At 49.9% G+C, this 13709-nt stretch overlaps 1 protein-coding gene across 5 annotated transcripts in view; it reads right to left on the bottom strand.

Moving 5' to 3' along the window:
• The window catches only part of SNX24 (sorting nexin 24), a 149391-nt gene that overhangs the window by 65135 nt on the left and 70547 nt on the right, over window positions 1–13709 (bottom strand). For all 5 annotated transcript variants that reach the window (XM_070076042.1, XM_051844149.2, XM_070076044.1 and 2 more), the window contains one exon: window positions 5165–5248. In XM_070076042.1, the coding sequence (XP_069932143.1) occupies window positions 5165–5248 (84 nt within the window). The remainder of the gene's footprint in view (window positions 1–5164; window positions 5249–13709) is intronic.

The following is a 13709-nucleotide window of genomic DNA, read 5'->3' as shown; positions in this document are numbered from 1 at the left end:
CTTATCGCAAGGGGAAGGCAGAAGCGGAGAATCTGAGGGAGGAGACCTGACGGCAGGAGGCGTCAGGAGGGGAGACGTTGCAGGAACATCACCGCTGCCCTGAAGATTCCGGGGCCGCTGAGCCAGGAACACGGGCGGTGTCGAGCAGCGGGGAAACATGAGGAGGTGGAGTCCCTCCCAGAAGAGACCCCGGACGGAGCACGGCCCTGCCGGCCCACTAGAACCCGAGAACAAAGGCATGTGATGCTGAGCCACGGAGCTCCTGGCGACTCGGCACAGCGGCCCCAGGAAGCGCTGAACGCAGCGTTTCAGGCTGGTTTTCAGTCACCGCCCTTGACATGGCCAATGTCACAGACCCACGTCAGCCCATCTGAGCAAGAGAACGAAAACAAAACCGGTGCTTTGGGAAAAGTGGTCTGCAGCCGAAAACAAGGTCCGAAGTCAAGGGTCAGAAATGGTTAAATGAGAACTCATGCGGAGTACAGCTCACCTGGGCTGGTGCAACGGCACAGCAGGTGAGGCTGCCCCTTGGAGCTCCGGTGTCCCGCATCACAGTGCTGCTTTGAGTCCTGGCTACTCTGCCTCCAGTCCCGCTTCCAGCTAGTGCGCTAGGGAGGCAGCGGATGATGGCCCAAGCACGTGCTCTCTGTCACCCACATGGGACACCCAGATTGAGTACAGCCCCTGGCTTGGGTGTGGCCTAGCCCTGACTATCGTGGGCATTTGGGGAGTATAAAAGCCTCTCCCTTGCACTCTTATCTTTCAAATAAATAAATAAATCTTTAAAAATAAAATTCAGTGGCACACCGTACAGAATTTTGAAGATGGGGCTGGCGTCGTGGTTCAGCAGGTTAAACTGCCACTTGCAAGGCTGGCGTTCCAGATCAGAGTGCCATTTTCAGTCCTGCTCTACGCTCCACTTCTGATTAAACTTCCTGCTAACGCACCTGGGAAGACACTGGAAGATGGCCCAAATGCTTGCCACCCACCTGGGAGACCTGGATGGAGTTCCTGGCCCCTGGCTTAAGCCTGGTCCAAACCTGGCTGTTATGACCATTTAGGGAATAAACCTCATAGATCAAGTTATACCTCTCTCTCTCTCCCTCTCTGTGTGCCTCTGTGTATTCTCCCTCTGCCTCTGTAACTCTGCCTTTCAAATAAAATAAATGTGTGAAAAGAAATTTGGAAGAAAAGGAAATTTACCTGGATGATGTGGCTAAGACAGAGGGAGGAGAGACTTCAAGGTGTTACACCTTGAGATGCATGGTTTTTTTTAATTTTAATTTTTTTATTTTTGACAGGCAGAGTGGACAGAGAGAGAGACAGAGAAAAAGGTCTTCCTTTTGCCGTTGGTTCACCCTCCAATTGCAGCCGCGGCCGGCACATCGCGCTGATCCGAAGCCAGGAGCCAGGTTCTTCTCCTGGTCTCCCATGGGGTGCAGGGCCCAAGCACTTGGGCCATCCTTCACTGCCTTCCCGGGGCAACAGCAGAGAGCTGGCCTGGAAGAGGGGCAACCGGGACAAAATCCGGTGCCCCAACCAGGACTAGAACCCGGTGTGCCGGTGCCGCAAGGCGGAGGATTAGCCTATTGAGCCACGGCGCTGGCCTGAGATGCATGGTTTTAAAACCTGTGGCTTCAGTGTGTGTGGTGGGGACAGGGTGAGGTGGGCTGTGTCTATGCGCAGCCTTTAAAATACAAGCACACCAGTGCTATGGCATGGTGGGATATGCCTCCACTTGCAGGGCCGGCATCCCATACGGGCGCTGGTTCGAGATCCGGTTGTTCCACTTCCAGTCCAACTCTCTGCTATGGCCTGGGAAAGCAGTAGAAGATGGCACAGGCCTTTGGGCTCCTGCACCCGCGTGGGAGACCTGGAAGAAGCTCCTGGCTCCTGGCTTCAGACCAGCCCAGCTCCAGCCACTGTGGCCCTTTGGGGAGTGAACTAGCGGATGAAAGACCTTTCTCTCTGTCTCTACTTCTTTATGTCTCTAACTCTGCCTCTCAAATAAATAAATAAACCTTTTTAAAAGATGCAGCCACACAACAGGAATTTTCCCAGGTCAGCTGGCACTGAGACCACTTGGGATGCTGGTTCAACACGCAGATCACTGGCTGCTGCAGATTCTGGGTCGGCACGCCTCACGCGGGGCCCAGCTGTCTGCTCCTGGGTGATCAAAATCCACACTGTGAAAACTACCAATCTAGGAAAACTAAAAGCGCATGCAGTCAAATACTCAGCAGGTCTCTAGAAGAAATGATGGCAAGGACAGGGGTCAAGTGTCCGGTGCAGGAGTTCAGACGCTGTCCGGGATGCCTGCAGCCCTGTCAGAATGTCTAAGGCTTGAGCCCAGGCTCTGCTTCCAACTCCAGCGTCCTGCTGCAGCTCAGCCTGGGAGGCAGCAGGGATGCCCGCACCCACGTGCAAACCTGGCCTCCACTGCGGGTGTCTGGAGGGTGGAGCAGTGGGTTGAAGAACTATGACTCTCTCAGGCTTTCAAATAAAATGAAATTGTTTTAAATATCAAAGAATAAAAATTGACATAGGCCACATAAAAAAGTCATTAAGCTTTTGTAAACTAAACAGCATAACCGAAATGTAAAGGGCCTTAGTGAAAAATATTTTCAGCAAGTGGCTAACATTTTATTAACAGGTCACACACACTGACAAGACAACAGGGCCAAGATCCCAGCGGATAAATGGGAATACACACGGACTACTCAGGAAAGACTGCAACACCTCCACGAACCAGAGAAATGCAGAACAGAACAGCCAGGCCGTGCACATGCCTGCCAAACAGATTGATCTTTGGACCAGTGATACTCAAAGCGGATGAGATACTCGAGCCTTAAACTTTCACACTTGCCACTGCATTCTACATCTGCTATCACCGTTTTGCAAAGTAATTTAGCAAATATATACAAGCAGCTATGGAAACATCCACATCGTCTGACAGAAGAAGGCTGCTTTTTTTGCAATCCAACTTACACAGTCTTGAACGTGGGAAAAAAATTATGCATAAAGGAGACTATTTTTTTTTAAAGATTTATTTGAAGATCAGAGTTACACAGAGAAGGAGAGGCAGAAAGAAAAAGAGGTCTTCCATCTGCTGGTTCACTCCCCCAGATGGCTGCAATGGCCGGAGCTGCACCGATCCGAAGCCAGGAGCCAGGAGCTTCTTCCGGGTCTCCCACATGGGTGCAGGGCCCAAGTGCTTGGGCCATCCTGCAGTGCTTTCCCAGGCCACAGCAGAGAGTGGAATTGGAAGTGGAACAGCTGGGACTTGAATGGAATGCTGGCACTGCAGGTGGCGGTTTGCCCGCTATGCCACAGTGCCGGCCCAGAGAGACTCTATTGCTACGTACTGCCACATAGTATTGGCACGCAGTACCATGGGGCAAGCAAGTCAAGGAGACTTCCAGCAGTTTCTCTCCCTGGCACAACACCTATGACTGGGCTGTGGATCCCAAAGAAAAGTCTGCCCCACAAAGCCCATTTCTCTCTCCACCATCCTGTAGGGACGTCTTAAATATTTTGACAAGGCTGCTGCAAACATGCCAAACTGAGAGATTTGAGAATTTCTACTTGGTAACACTATGCTATATAAAATGTCTACCGTATAACACATAAGTGTGTGTGTGTGTGTGTGTGCATAAACATAATTCTGGCTACAATCATTACAATAACTAGAACTAAGAGAAGAATGAGCTCTGGGAAATCTGCTCCAACCGTAACTGTCTCAGACCTGTGGTTATTACTGGGGAGCAGCAGAGAACAGGGTGCCACGCAGGAGCCAGGCCAGATGCACCCCCACCCACGCGCCCCCACCCCCCAGTTGGCCTAATTGGCAGACCCTCAGCTGTGTGTGGCGTGGAACTGGATGCCTAGCAGCCGGAGAGGCCAGAGCTGGGTGCTGACCTGGGAGGAGCTGGGTCAGTAGCAGAGGCTGGGCCAGGGTGGAGGCAGTCGGGGCTTCACCCTCACTGGCAGAGACGAATTCAGCCCATTGTTTATGCCATCAGGTACCTGGCAGAAGCCGCTCCGGCATCTGCGTCCTCCAGAAACAAGCAAACACAGGCAAGATTCCGGGAGAGGGCAGTGCCAGCCAGGCTCTGGGCTTCTCTTCGAAACCCTCTGAACTGGAAGCTCTGGGTCGGTGTCCACCTGTGTGGCTTCTTTGGGAAGTGAACCTGGACCTGACAAAAGTGCAGCTGGAGGATCCCTGCAGGCTACCCCCGGCCATCTCAGACAAGTGCACGGTCATCCAGGGCTCCCTGTGTGAAAGGAAACGGCGCCCCAAAGGGCTCAGTGACACCGGTGAAGGTTCACGCTCAAGTCTCCCAGCAAAGTGAAGAGACTGAATCATGCCATACACTGTGCACGTGTTTCCAACACACATCTCCTGTGTAAGTATGTAGAGTTCATACATGCAGAAAGCGGTGTACCTGCACGAGCAGTGATCTTCCAGGGCAATTTCCTCGTTTTTCTAATTATTAACAGAATTTCAGCACTCCGACAATAATTTGCAACTAAATTGGGGTAAACATGTGTTCACTTCTCTATGTGTTACTACCTGTTTTCAGCCCGAACGTAGCTATTCCTAATGCACTTCTGTTTCTTTTACCCAAGACTTTTAATAAAATGGGCCCTACAACTGAAGCGTGAGTCTTGCTAAGTGGCCCTTTACCAGGCTAAGGCAGGCGGGAGCCTATGTCTTCACGTGTTCCCCAGTCCCTTCATACATGTGCATATGCATTTGCGTTTCTCAAATCCATGAACGTGTAAGTGGAGTTCAATAAATTTATTCCTGTAAAAAGATTATTTGTGTTTCTCTTCCATTTTGCTAAGAACATTAAGCATTTTCTAGCACAGTATAAGATATTGGCTTTAATCTTTCTGAACCTGTAACATCCAAAGGCATATATAGCAAAATGCTTGCAGTCTCACTTTCTCTGTGTAAATGATCTTAACCCAAGCCCACCTACTTGGAAAACACCCCTTTCAGAGACTGCATCATTTGTCTTAAAAGGACTTCACGGTAAGCGATACCATACGTATACACACACTCCCACAAATACTAATGCTCTAAGATCCACAGCAAGGAGATTCAACTTCGTAACACAGAAAGAGAAAAGGGCTAAAACAAGCAAAGACGAAAGATTACCTTTTTGTGCAAGGCATGGAATTCGCTGTATCTTTTCTCAACAAAATGTTTTCTTCCATTCATTAGCACTTCTATCTTAAACACCTACAGGGGAAAAAAAAATTTGAAAGATTAATTCTGCTGGTTCAAAGCCCTCAAAGTGTCTGATGCAGTAAGTTTGTGACCATGATGTATTTCATCCCTTTAATTACAGGAGCTGATCCCCCAAAAGCAGAAGGCTCCAGAGACCCTGGCCCAGCACACTGATTAATGAGCGCTCAAATCAGAAGCTCACTAACAAACTATAGCAGCCTCCAAAAACATGGCTAAAAACAAGCAAAGACATAACTCATTAGCAGGATACCGAATTGTTTAAATTACAGAACACAGTCATCGCTTAACGTGATTTCGCCAAACGAACAGGATGGTACTGAAACAGAAGCGTGATGTCACAGCCAGACTCCAGGCGCAGGCTCAGGCAGGCGGCACTCCATTCTGGGGATTTCGACAAAGGCGGGTGGTGACATCGGGAAGCCACGCATGCAAACAGCAGCGCATTTCAGGTTAATTTCTTTGTAACCTGCATATTCATCTCTAGTCTCAGCTGGGCTTATTCTGCTGTTTGCAAAACAGGGGCAATGTTGTAAAGGCTCATTTTCCCTGCATGATGCAAGTGACAGCTCGTGCGCCGCCTGCGAAGGTTGAAAGGCCAGATGAAAAGGCTCTCGGAGCGCACTAATTAGTAGGCACTGACATGACATTCTCTTGATTCCTGGGTCAGGGGGTCAAGGCTGGGAGCAAGGGATGAGAAATATCGCGAAATGCTCATGGAAATAACAACGTTAAGGTCAGGTGGGGAGGCCTCCTTGGCAGGAGCTCGGAGAAGGCACATGGGTAGCCAGGGTTTGCATCGGAGACAGTATCGGTCAAGCACTTGCCAAGCCCAATTTCCGATTTTAATCACTTTCTTTTCAAAAACAAAGCGGAACTCTATTGTGGTCAACGTGACACGAAAGGGTGTTAAACGCATGCTCGCTGTAAGCCTGAGAATGAGAGCTTCTTGAATTGAACCCGTGAGGTCCAAGTCACACGTTCAGTATGGAAACATCACCGCGGCTCTAGGTCAGCTCGTGACACGTGAGTATGACACAGCTACAAAGCCGGGATTCTGTCTTCAACACGGAACCTGTGTGCACGTTTGAGCTCCTCTGAATCAGAAACCAAACTCTTCCGTTGCACCACTCAGCTTAAGCAATCTGTTTTGCTTAAAGAAACCCCCAGAAATACAACTCTTTGTTGAACTGACAAAAATATTTCCTTCTAGCATATGCTGTTAACCCTCAGACATACACCCGTTATTTAGGGGAAGATATCTGTTTAGTAATTCACTAAAGAAAATGCTGCTGCTTCAAAGACCTGGTCCGAAGCAGAAGCAGGAAAACACAGGAGAGCACCGGCCAGGGCAGCGCGGCGTTCGCTGGGGGTCGTGAACAGGACGCAGAGCCCACTTTCAGCACCAGGTCCCGGGTTTCAATGAGGACCACACGGGAGCAGTGAAAACAGCTCCCACCCGCTGAGCCACAGGAACCAAATGAAGTGATGCTCGGCCCAGATACTGGAGGCTTCATCACAAAATCCACCACTTTAATTGGTGGCGGAGTCCGTGGAACTGGGAGAAGGAGCAAGGTTAAGGCTAGACCTGCTGGGTCACCCCTCCAGGGACCCCTGAAAGGCCGGGAATGAAACACCTCTGGGAATCACCACCGGGAACAGCACACCTGCTGCCTCCTGCATTGCCATCCCCTCCATGCCCCAGTGGCTGTGTTCCAAAGCTCCTCTCTGCCCCAAGCGCTCGATCCACAGAGGGGCCACAGGATTGGGAGCTGTACGCACACAAAGCAAAGCCTGTGACAGATCTCACGTCTAGTATTTTATTATGCTGTCACTGAACACACACACACCGTCGTAACATTGCTAAGGCTTTTTTTTCCCTTCTGAATGCTTGGAAACATTCTAGGGAGGAAGCGGGTTAATCTGGATTTTCTCGGCAAAATGAAGCAGAAACGGAGTCGATTTAAATAATCCTATTTTCCTGACTGCCACACCGGACCTTCTTTTTCCCGCTGTTATTCTGAGTTTCCTGACACATGTTGTCCCTGCTGTTTTGCTCTCCTGCAAACCCCTCGCATCATAGGCGGCTGCAGTGCACGATGGGGTATGGAAGGCGCCCAGCACAGTCCCTGGCGTTCATCTGTTTATTAACCCAGCAGATGCTCACTGGGGCTCTACAAAGCACACGGGACTTGTTCTGGGCTCTGTGAGCCAGCAGTGAGCTAAACAAAGCAGAGTTCAGCCTTGGAGGACCTGCCATGGTGTCCAGGGAGGGAGGCCAGCACCCAGGGCGAACCAAGGACCGTGGCAGCAGGGTGGAGGGATGCAGGCTGCGTGGCCCCTGAGGGATGCCCAAGCACGGAGGCACCGAGGGAAAATCACCAAGGAGACAGGAACACAGCAGCTGAGTGGGGCTGCCCCTGTGTTTCAGGTGGGCACCAGGGGGCCAATGGTCTTTTCACTCCTATGTAAAACCAGAACCATTTTAAAATTAAAGCCTAGTGCACACTGACTACCAAGACAGAGTAACAGGGGGAAGACTGACCTGCAACCCCATCACCTGGAAAGAATACAAAACTGGACAAAACACATGGGGGACAGAAAGGCTCCCAGGCCCCTGGGTATCAGGGAACCCAAGGGAGGAAACAGACACAAAGAGCCCAGCCTGCCGCCTGCAGAGGCTTCCCAGGCCTCCGTGCAGGGAAGGGGTCCCCACCCAGGATGAGCCCTACGGCCCCTCCCTTCACATTCAGGAAGGGGAGCTGGGAGCAGGCGGCCCAGGTGGTCAAGGTTCTCAGGGCAGGCACTGGAGGGCCAGGAGCAGGGAGCAGGGAGACACCCCCAGAGCTGACAGGGGCCACCCCCAAAGCTCCCAGACAAGCAAATGGAACAGGGGAGGTCGCCCCCAGGGATGCGGGAAGGATCACAGGCACAGTGCTCAGTGCGCACGTGCAACGGGGGACCCTGCCTGCTTCACACAGTCAGGCTGCAAAGCCTCCGAAGTCCTGAGGCATTAGGGGACTCAGGACGAAGGCAAAAGTAACTGTGTCCCTGCAGTTCAACAGAGCTTAAAGGCAACACCTGAAGACATCACACTGTCTCCACAGGCCAGACAACGCTCAAGAATATTAGGAATATAAAAACACCCAGCAGCCTACAAGACAACGTGCACAAAATCACATTTAATCAAACGGAAGCAGGGGCCAGCGCTGTGGCGTAGCGGGTAAAGCCACCGCCTGAAGCGCCAGCATCCCATATGGGCGCCGGTTCGAGACTCAGCTGCTCCACTTCTGATCCAGCTCCCTGCTATGGCCTGGGAAAGCAGCAGAAGATGACCCAAGTCCTTGGGCCCCTGCACCCACATGGGAGACCTGGAAGAAGCTCCTGGCTCCTGGCTTTGGATCATTTTAGTTCCAGCCATTGCAGCCATCTTGGGAGTGAACTAGAGGGTAGAAGACCTCTCTCTCTCTCTGCCTCTCTGTAACTTTGCCTTTCAAATAAACAAATAATTTTTTTTAAAAAGAATCACATGGAAACAGAAAAAGACAACTCAATGGTAGTAAGACAAACCAATCAGCTCAAACTGACTCGGAAAAGACAGATCGGGGCCAGCATGGCACAGTGCCTGCAACACCAGCTTCCTATCTGATCACCAGTTGGAGCCCCAGCTGCTCTGCTTCTAAGCCAGCTCCCTGCTAATGTGGCTGGGAAAGCAGCAGAAGACCATCCATGTACCTGGGCCCCTGCTACCCACGTGGAAGCCTAGATGGGGTTCCAGGTTCCTGGTTGTGTCCTGGCCTAATCCTAGTCATTGCAGCCACTTGGGAGGGAACCAGCATATGGAAGAGCTCTCTCCATCTCTGTCTGTCTGTCTGTGGTCTGTGTGTGTGTCCTTCTCTCTGTAGCTCTGCCTTTCAAAAATAAAGGAGGGACTGGTGCTATCACGCAGCGGGTAAAGCGGCCACCTGCAGTGCTGGCATCCCATATGGGTGCCAGATGGAGACCCGGCTGCTCCACTTCCAGTCCAGCTCTCTGCTATGGCCTGGGAAAGCAGTAGAAGATGGCCCACGTCCTTGGGCCCCTGCACCTGCATGGGAGACCTGGAAGAAGCTCCTGGCTTCGGATCGGCACAGCTCTAGCTGTTGTGGCCAACTGGGGAGTGAACCAGTGGATGGAAGACCCCCCTTTATCTCTCTCTCTCTCTCTGCCTCTCTGTATAACTCTTTCAGATAAGTAAATAATCTTTAAAAAACAAGGAAACCTTAAAAAATAAAATTAGTAGACAACAACATCAAAATTAGGAGAGAATTTCTTATATTGAAGAACCAAAAAGAAAAGCTAGCTGTGTTATGTGGAGAGGTATGGAGGGAACTAAAACAAACAAAAACACTTAAAGAAGAGGTCTGTGTCCTACTGCTATCTGTGATAAAAACAAAACAAAAATACACTGCATATAACAGCAGATTAGACTAGACTAGACACTGCAAAAGATTAGTGTTGAAAACCTGTCAGTGGAAACAATCCACTTCATTAGAGAGATAAAAAGGAGATCTTAAAAAATAAAGAAACAACATCAGCGAACCTTGGGATAGCTAAACAAGAAAACCTAATTATCAAAGGAGTCCCTGAAAGAGAGGAGAGATGGACATGGAGGTTGGGGGTCCGGGGAATATACCTGGAGAAACCACAGCCAAAGCCTGTTTAATGAGGACTGTCAACTCACAGATCCAAGAACAACGAACCCAAACATAAGACACTTGGAAAAAAACAAAAATCCAAGACACATCATAATCAAATGATTGAAAACCAGCTGGCAAGACAAAATCTGAGAAGCAAAGCAAAAAAATAAAAAAAGAGAGTGACATTAAAAAGATCAAATACAATCTGATGGCAGATATACTATAGTATAAATAACCAAACTCATTGACAGTGATCCAACACATCTTCTAAGCTACGGGGTTTTTTTTGTTTTGTTTTGTTTACAGGCAGAGTAGACAGTGAGAGAGAAAAAGGTCTTCCTTTGCCGTTGGTTCACCCTCCAATGGCTGCCACGGCCAGCGCACCGCGCTGATCCGATGGCAGGAGCCAGGTGCTTCTCCTGGTCTCCCATGGGGTGCAGGGCCCAAGCACTTGGGCCATCCTCCACTGCCTTCCCTGGCTACAGCAGAGAGCTGGCCTGGAAGAGGGGCAACCGGGAAAGAATCCGGCGCCCTGACCAGGACTAGAACCCGGTGTGCCGGCGCCACAAGGCAGGTGATTAGCCTAGTGAGCCACAGCGCCGGCCTAAGCTAAGCTATGTGTTTAAATTACTAGAAATGTGCTCTTGCGAATCATTATTTTCAAGCTACTTAAACTGTCCTTCCCAGACGACAACAGGAGCACCAGCCGCAGAGGCAGCAGGGATTTCTAAGCAGGTGCTGTCTGACTCTCACTCGGGAGGATCATCACTCTGCACGGCAGCTACCGCGACCGCCTTCTCTCAGCAAGGACGGCGGGAGGGAGGCTCAGGGAGAGTCGCAGCCTCACGATGGCGGCGCCGCCCGCGGAACCCAGAGACCGGGCCCAGCGCCTGCACCCCTGCACCCCTGCACAGTTCTGACTCCCACTGAGCAGACTCTCACTGGGTCCCACTCGCTGGGAAGACTGGACACTGGCAAGGGGAGAAACCCAGACACGTTCTGGGTGACGGCAGCCACGGTCACGCACGCCCCTCCCACGGTCCTGGGCGGCTGCACCACCTCACCAGGGACCACCCTGAGCCCACACTCTCCTCCACGCCCTGAGGGCTGGAACCAGAACATTGGTCTCCACGCACACGACAGGCAGGTGACACTCCAGGACAGAGGGACCTGCCAAAACGCTGTCACCGGCAGCACGTCCAGCCCACCCCAACCAGCAGGGCTGTTCACCACACTGACTCTCATGAGCGGAGTTAGAATTTAGTCCAGTGTGACGAGTACACGTGGTGGCGTATTCCAACTATCTCACCCAACACTGCACAGAGGCTGATGGACTGAGTCTCCCTCTATTAGAAAAACTCACCCCGCGGAGATTTCCAGAAACCCCACGGCACAGTCAGCAGAGCTGCATGCAGCCAGACAAGCGTTTTCCGAACGCCATTTTGTTTTGTTTAAAAAACACAAATTACTCTGTTCTGTTCACTAAACTTTGCCACAGCTGTAGAAACATGAAGTTAACAGAACTCGAGTCGGAGGGAAAATGCCGTCACTTAAAGGGAAGGTTCCAGTGCCCAAGTGTGGTCTTCAGTGCATGTCAGAGCCAACCGTTCCCCCTTTTGATAACATCTCTGGGGTAACACTGCCAGTCACTGAGAAAACACTTCAAAACGTGGGTTTACACCCAATTTTTCAGACATACATCTACATAATATCTATATATTAATATTATATATAATTATATATTAATATTGATAATAATATACTACTAAATAAACCTCAGCTAAATCAAGGACCTAATGGCTGTTCCTCAATGAATGGCCTTAAAGAAGCTGATATCTGACAATTACTCACGCCCAATTAAAGCAAAAAAAAATTACCTTGTAACAGATTAACAGTGTCTAATAAATTAACTCCAGGGTCTGCCAAACACAAACACTCAATCAAAAAACAAAAGAACAAAGGAAAAACACAGACACACCACTTCCAGTGCCTGCTAAGTGTAGACAGGGAATCTATTTACACATAAAGTTTGAAGTCCAGCGCTCCAAATAGCTGAGGTCAGTGTAGGTCTACACTGAGAATCAGATACTTGTGAGGGACCACCATGCACTCAGAATAGAACTTCTCATGCTTACACACACGCATGTGAGCACACGCACACATACAAGGATACTTCTAATAGTTCACAGAAAATGGAATCAAAATCATAAGTCTATTTTGATTCAAAAGCAATTCCGCAACACCTGCCCAGGTTTTTCATACCACACTCGCAAGGGGAGAAACCCAGAATCATCCGCGGTGACGGCAGCCACACTAAGCCACAGCGCCAGCTCTGCAATGCAGACCCTAAGTCACAGTTCCCCATGAACTTCTTGAAGCATCCTCATATGTAACACTGGATCGATTAGCCCAAGAGGCAGGGGCAACATACTTGCTGTCTTTCCTGAGTTAGAATAAGCAGTAAGGATAACATAAAGGATATTATTACTCCACTGAAGAAGGTGACTGTGAAACAGCCATTTCCCACACGCCTGTTGTGAGCCCTGATCTGCAGGGGTACAAATTGACAGCTCACACAGTTTTTAATAGGGGACACAGATGAGAACGCCTCCAGCTGTTAGGGAATCACAACACTGCTTGCTGGTCCCCTGTTCTGGTGCACTGCTCACAGCTGCCTGTGGCATCCGCGCCGCGCACAGGTGCACCAGCTCAAGTCCTGGCTGCTCTGCTTCCAACGCAGCTTCCTGCCAATGCGCCTGGGAAGAGAGCAGAGGACGGTCCGAGTACTCGGGCATCAGACCCCTGCCACCCAGCTGACGCGGGAGACCTGGGCGGAGCTCCTGGCGCCTGGCGCCTGGCCTGGCCCAGACCTGCCTGTTGCAGCCACCTGGGGAGTGAGCTAGCTGATACAAGATCTCTCTCTCTCACTGACTCTCTATGCTCTTCAAACAAATAAATAAATCTTTAAATACATAATTATTAACAACATTTACCCTAAAAAACTAATGTAAACATTTGTTCCTCTTCTGAGGCTTAAGTCATACTTCTAAGATGCCACACTGATAAAGTGAGACATATTATTAAGTTAATACATTAATATAAATTAATACTGAATATATTATATTATGTAAAGTAATATATTACCTGCGTGATAATGAAGCAGCTACCTTTTTCTCATATTTTTCTAAATATCTAAATTTCAGAAACTTAAAATTTTTTTAAAGATACACTACAAAGCAGGTGTTGTGGCACAAGCAAGCTATGCTGCTGCTTTGCACACCTGCGAGTGCCTACAACTGAGGCTAGTGCTGTGGCTCCTGCAGTTCACGTGCAAACACAACAAAAAGGCAGCCTCGGTTTTGGGAAAACCCAGAAAATAATGGCTCTACGTCCTGGGGCCGGTGCCATGGCAGAGCAGGCAAAGCTCCCCTTGCGGTGCTGGCATCCCATACGGGCACTGGTTTGATGTGCCGTGGAAAGCAGCAGAAGGTGCCCAAGTCCTTGGGCCCCTGCACCTACGTGGGAGACCCTGAGGAAGCTCCTGGCTCCTGGCTTTAGATCAGCCCAGTTGCGGCCACTGTGGCCATTTGGGGAGTGAACTAGTGGATGGAAGACCTTATCTCCATCTGTCTCTCTCTGTTAAGTCAAATAAACAAACTTTAAGGAAAAAAAAAAAAAGAGAGAGAGAGAGAGAGAGAGAGAGAGAACCTAAGTCCTTTTTGAGAAATCAGTGCAAATAACAGAAATCCTGGGGCTGCGAACCACGAGAAGGACAC

Source organism: Oryctolagus cuniculus, chromosome 6, assembly GCF_964237555.1.
Source record: "Oryctolagus cuniculus chromosome 6, mOryCun1.1, whole genome shotgun sequence".
Lineage (NCBI taxonomy): Eukaryota > Metazoa > Chordata > Mammalia > Lagomorpha > Leporidae > Oryctolagus > Oryctolagus cuniculus.
Note: the sequence above shows the minus strand (reverse complement) of the source record. Positions and strands in the feature narration are given on the sequence as shown.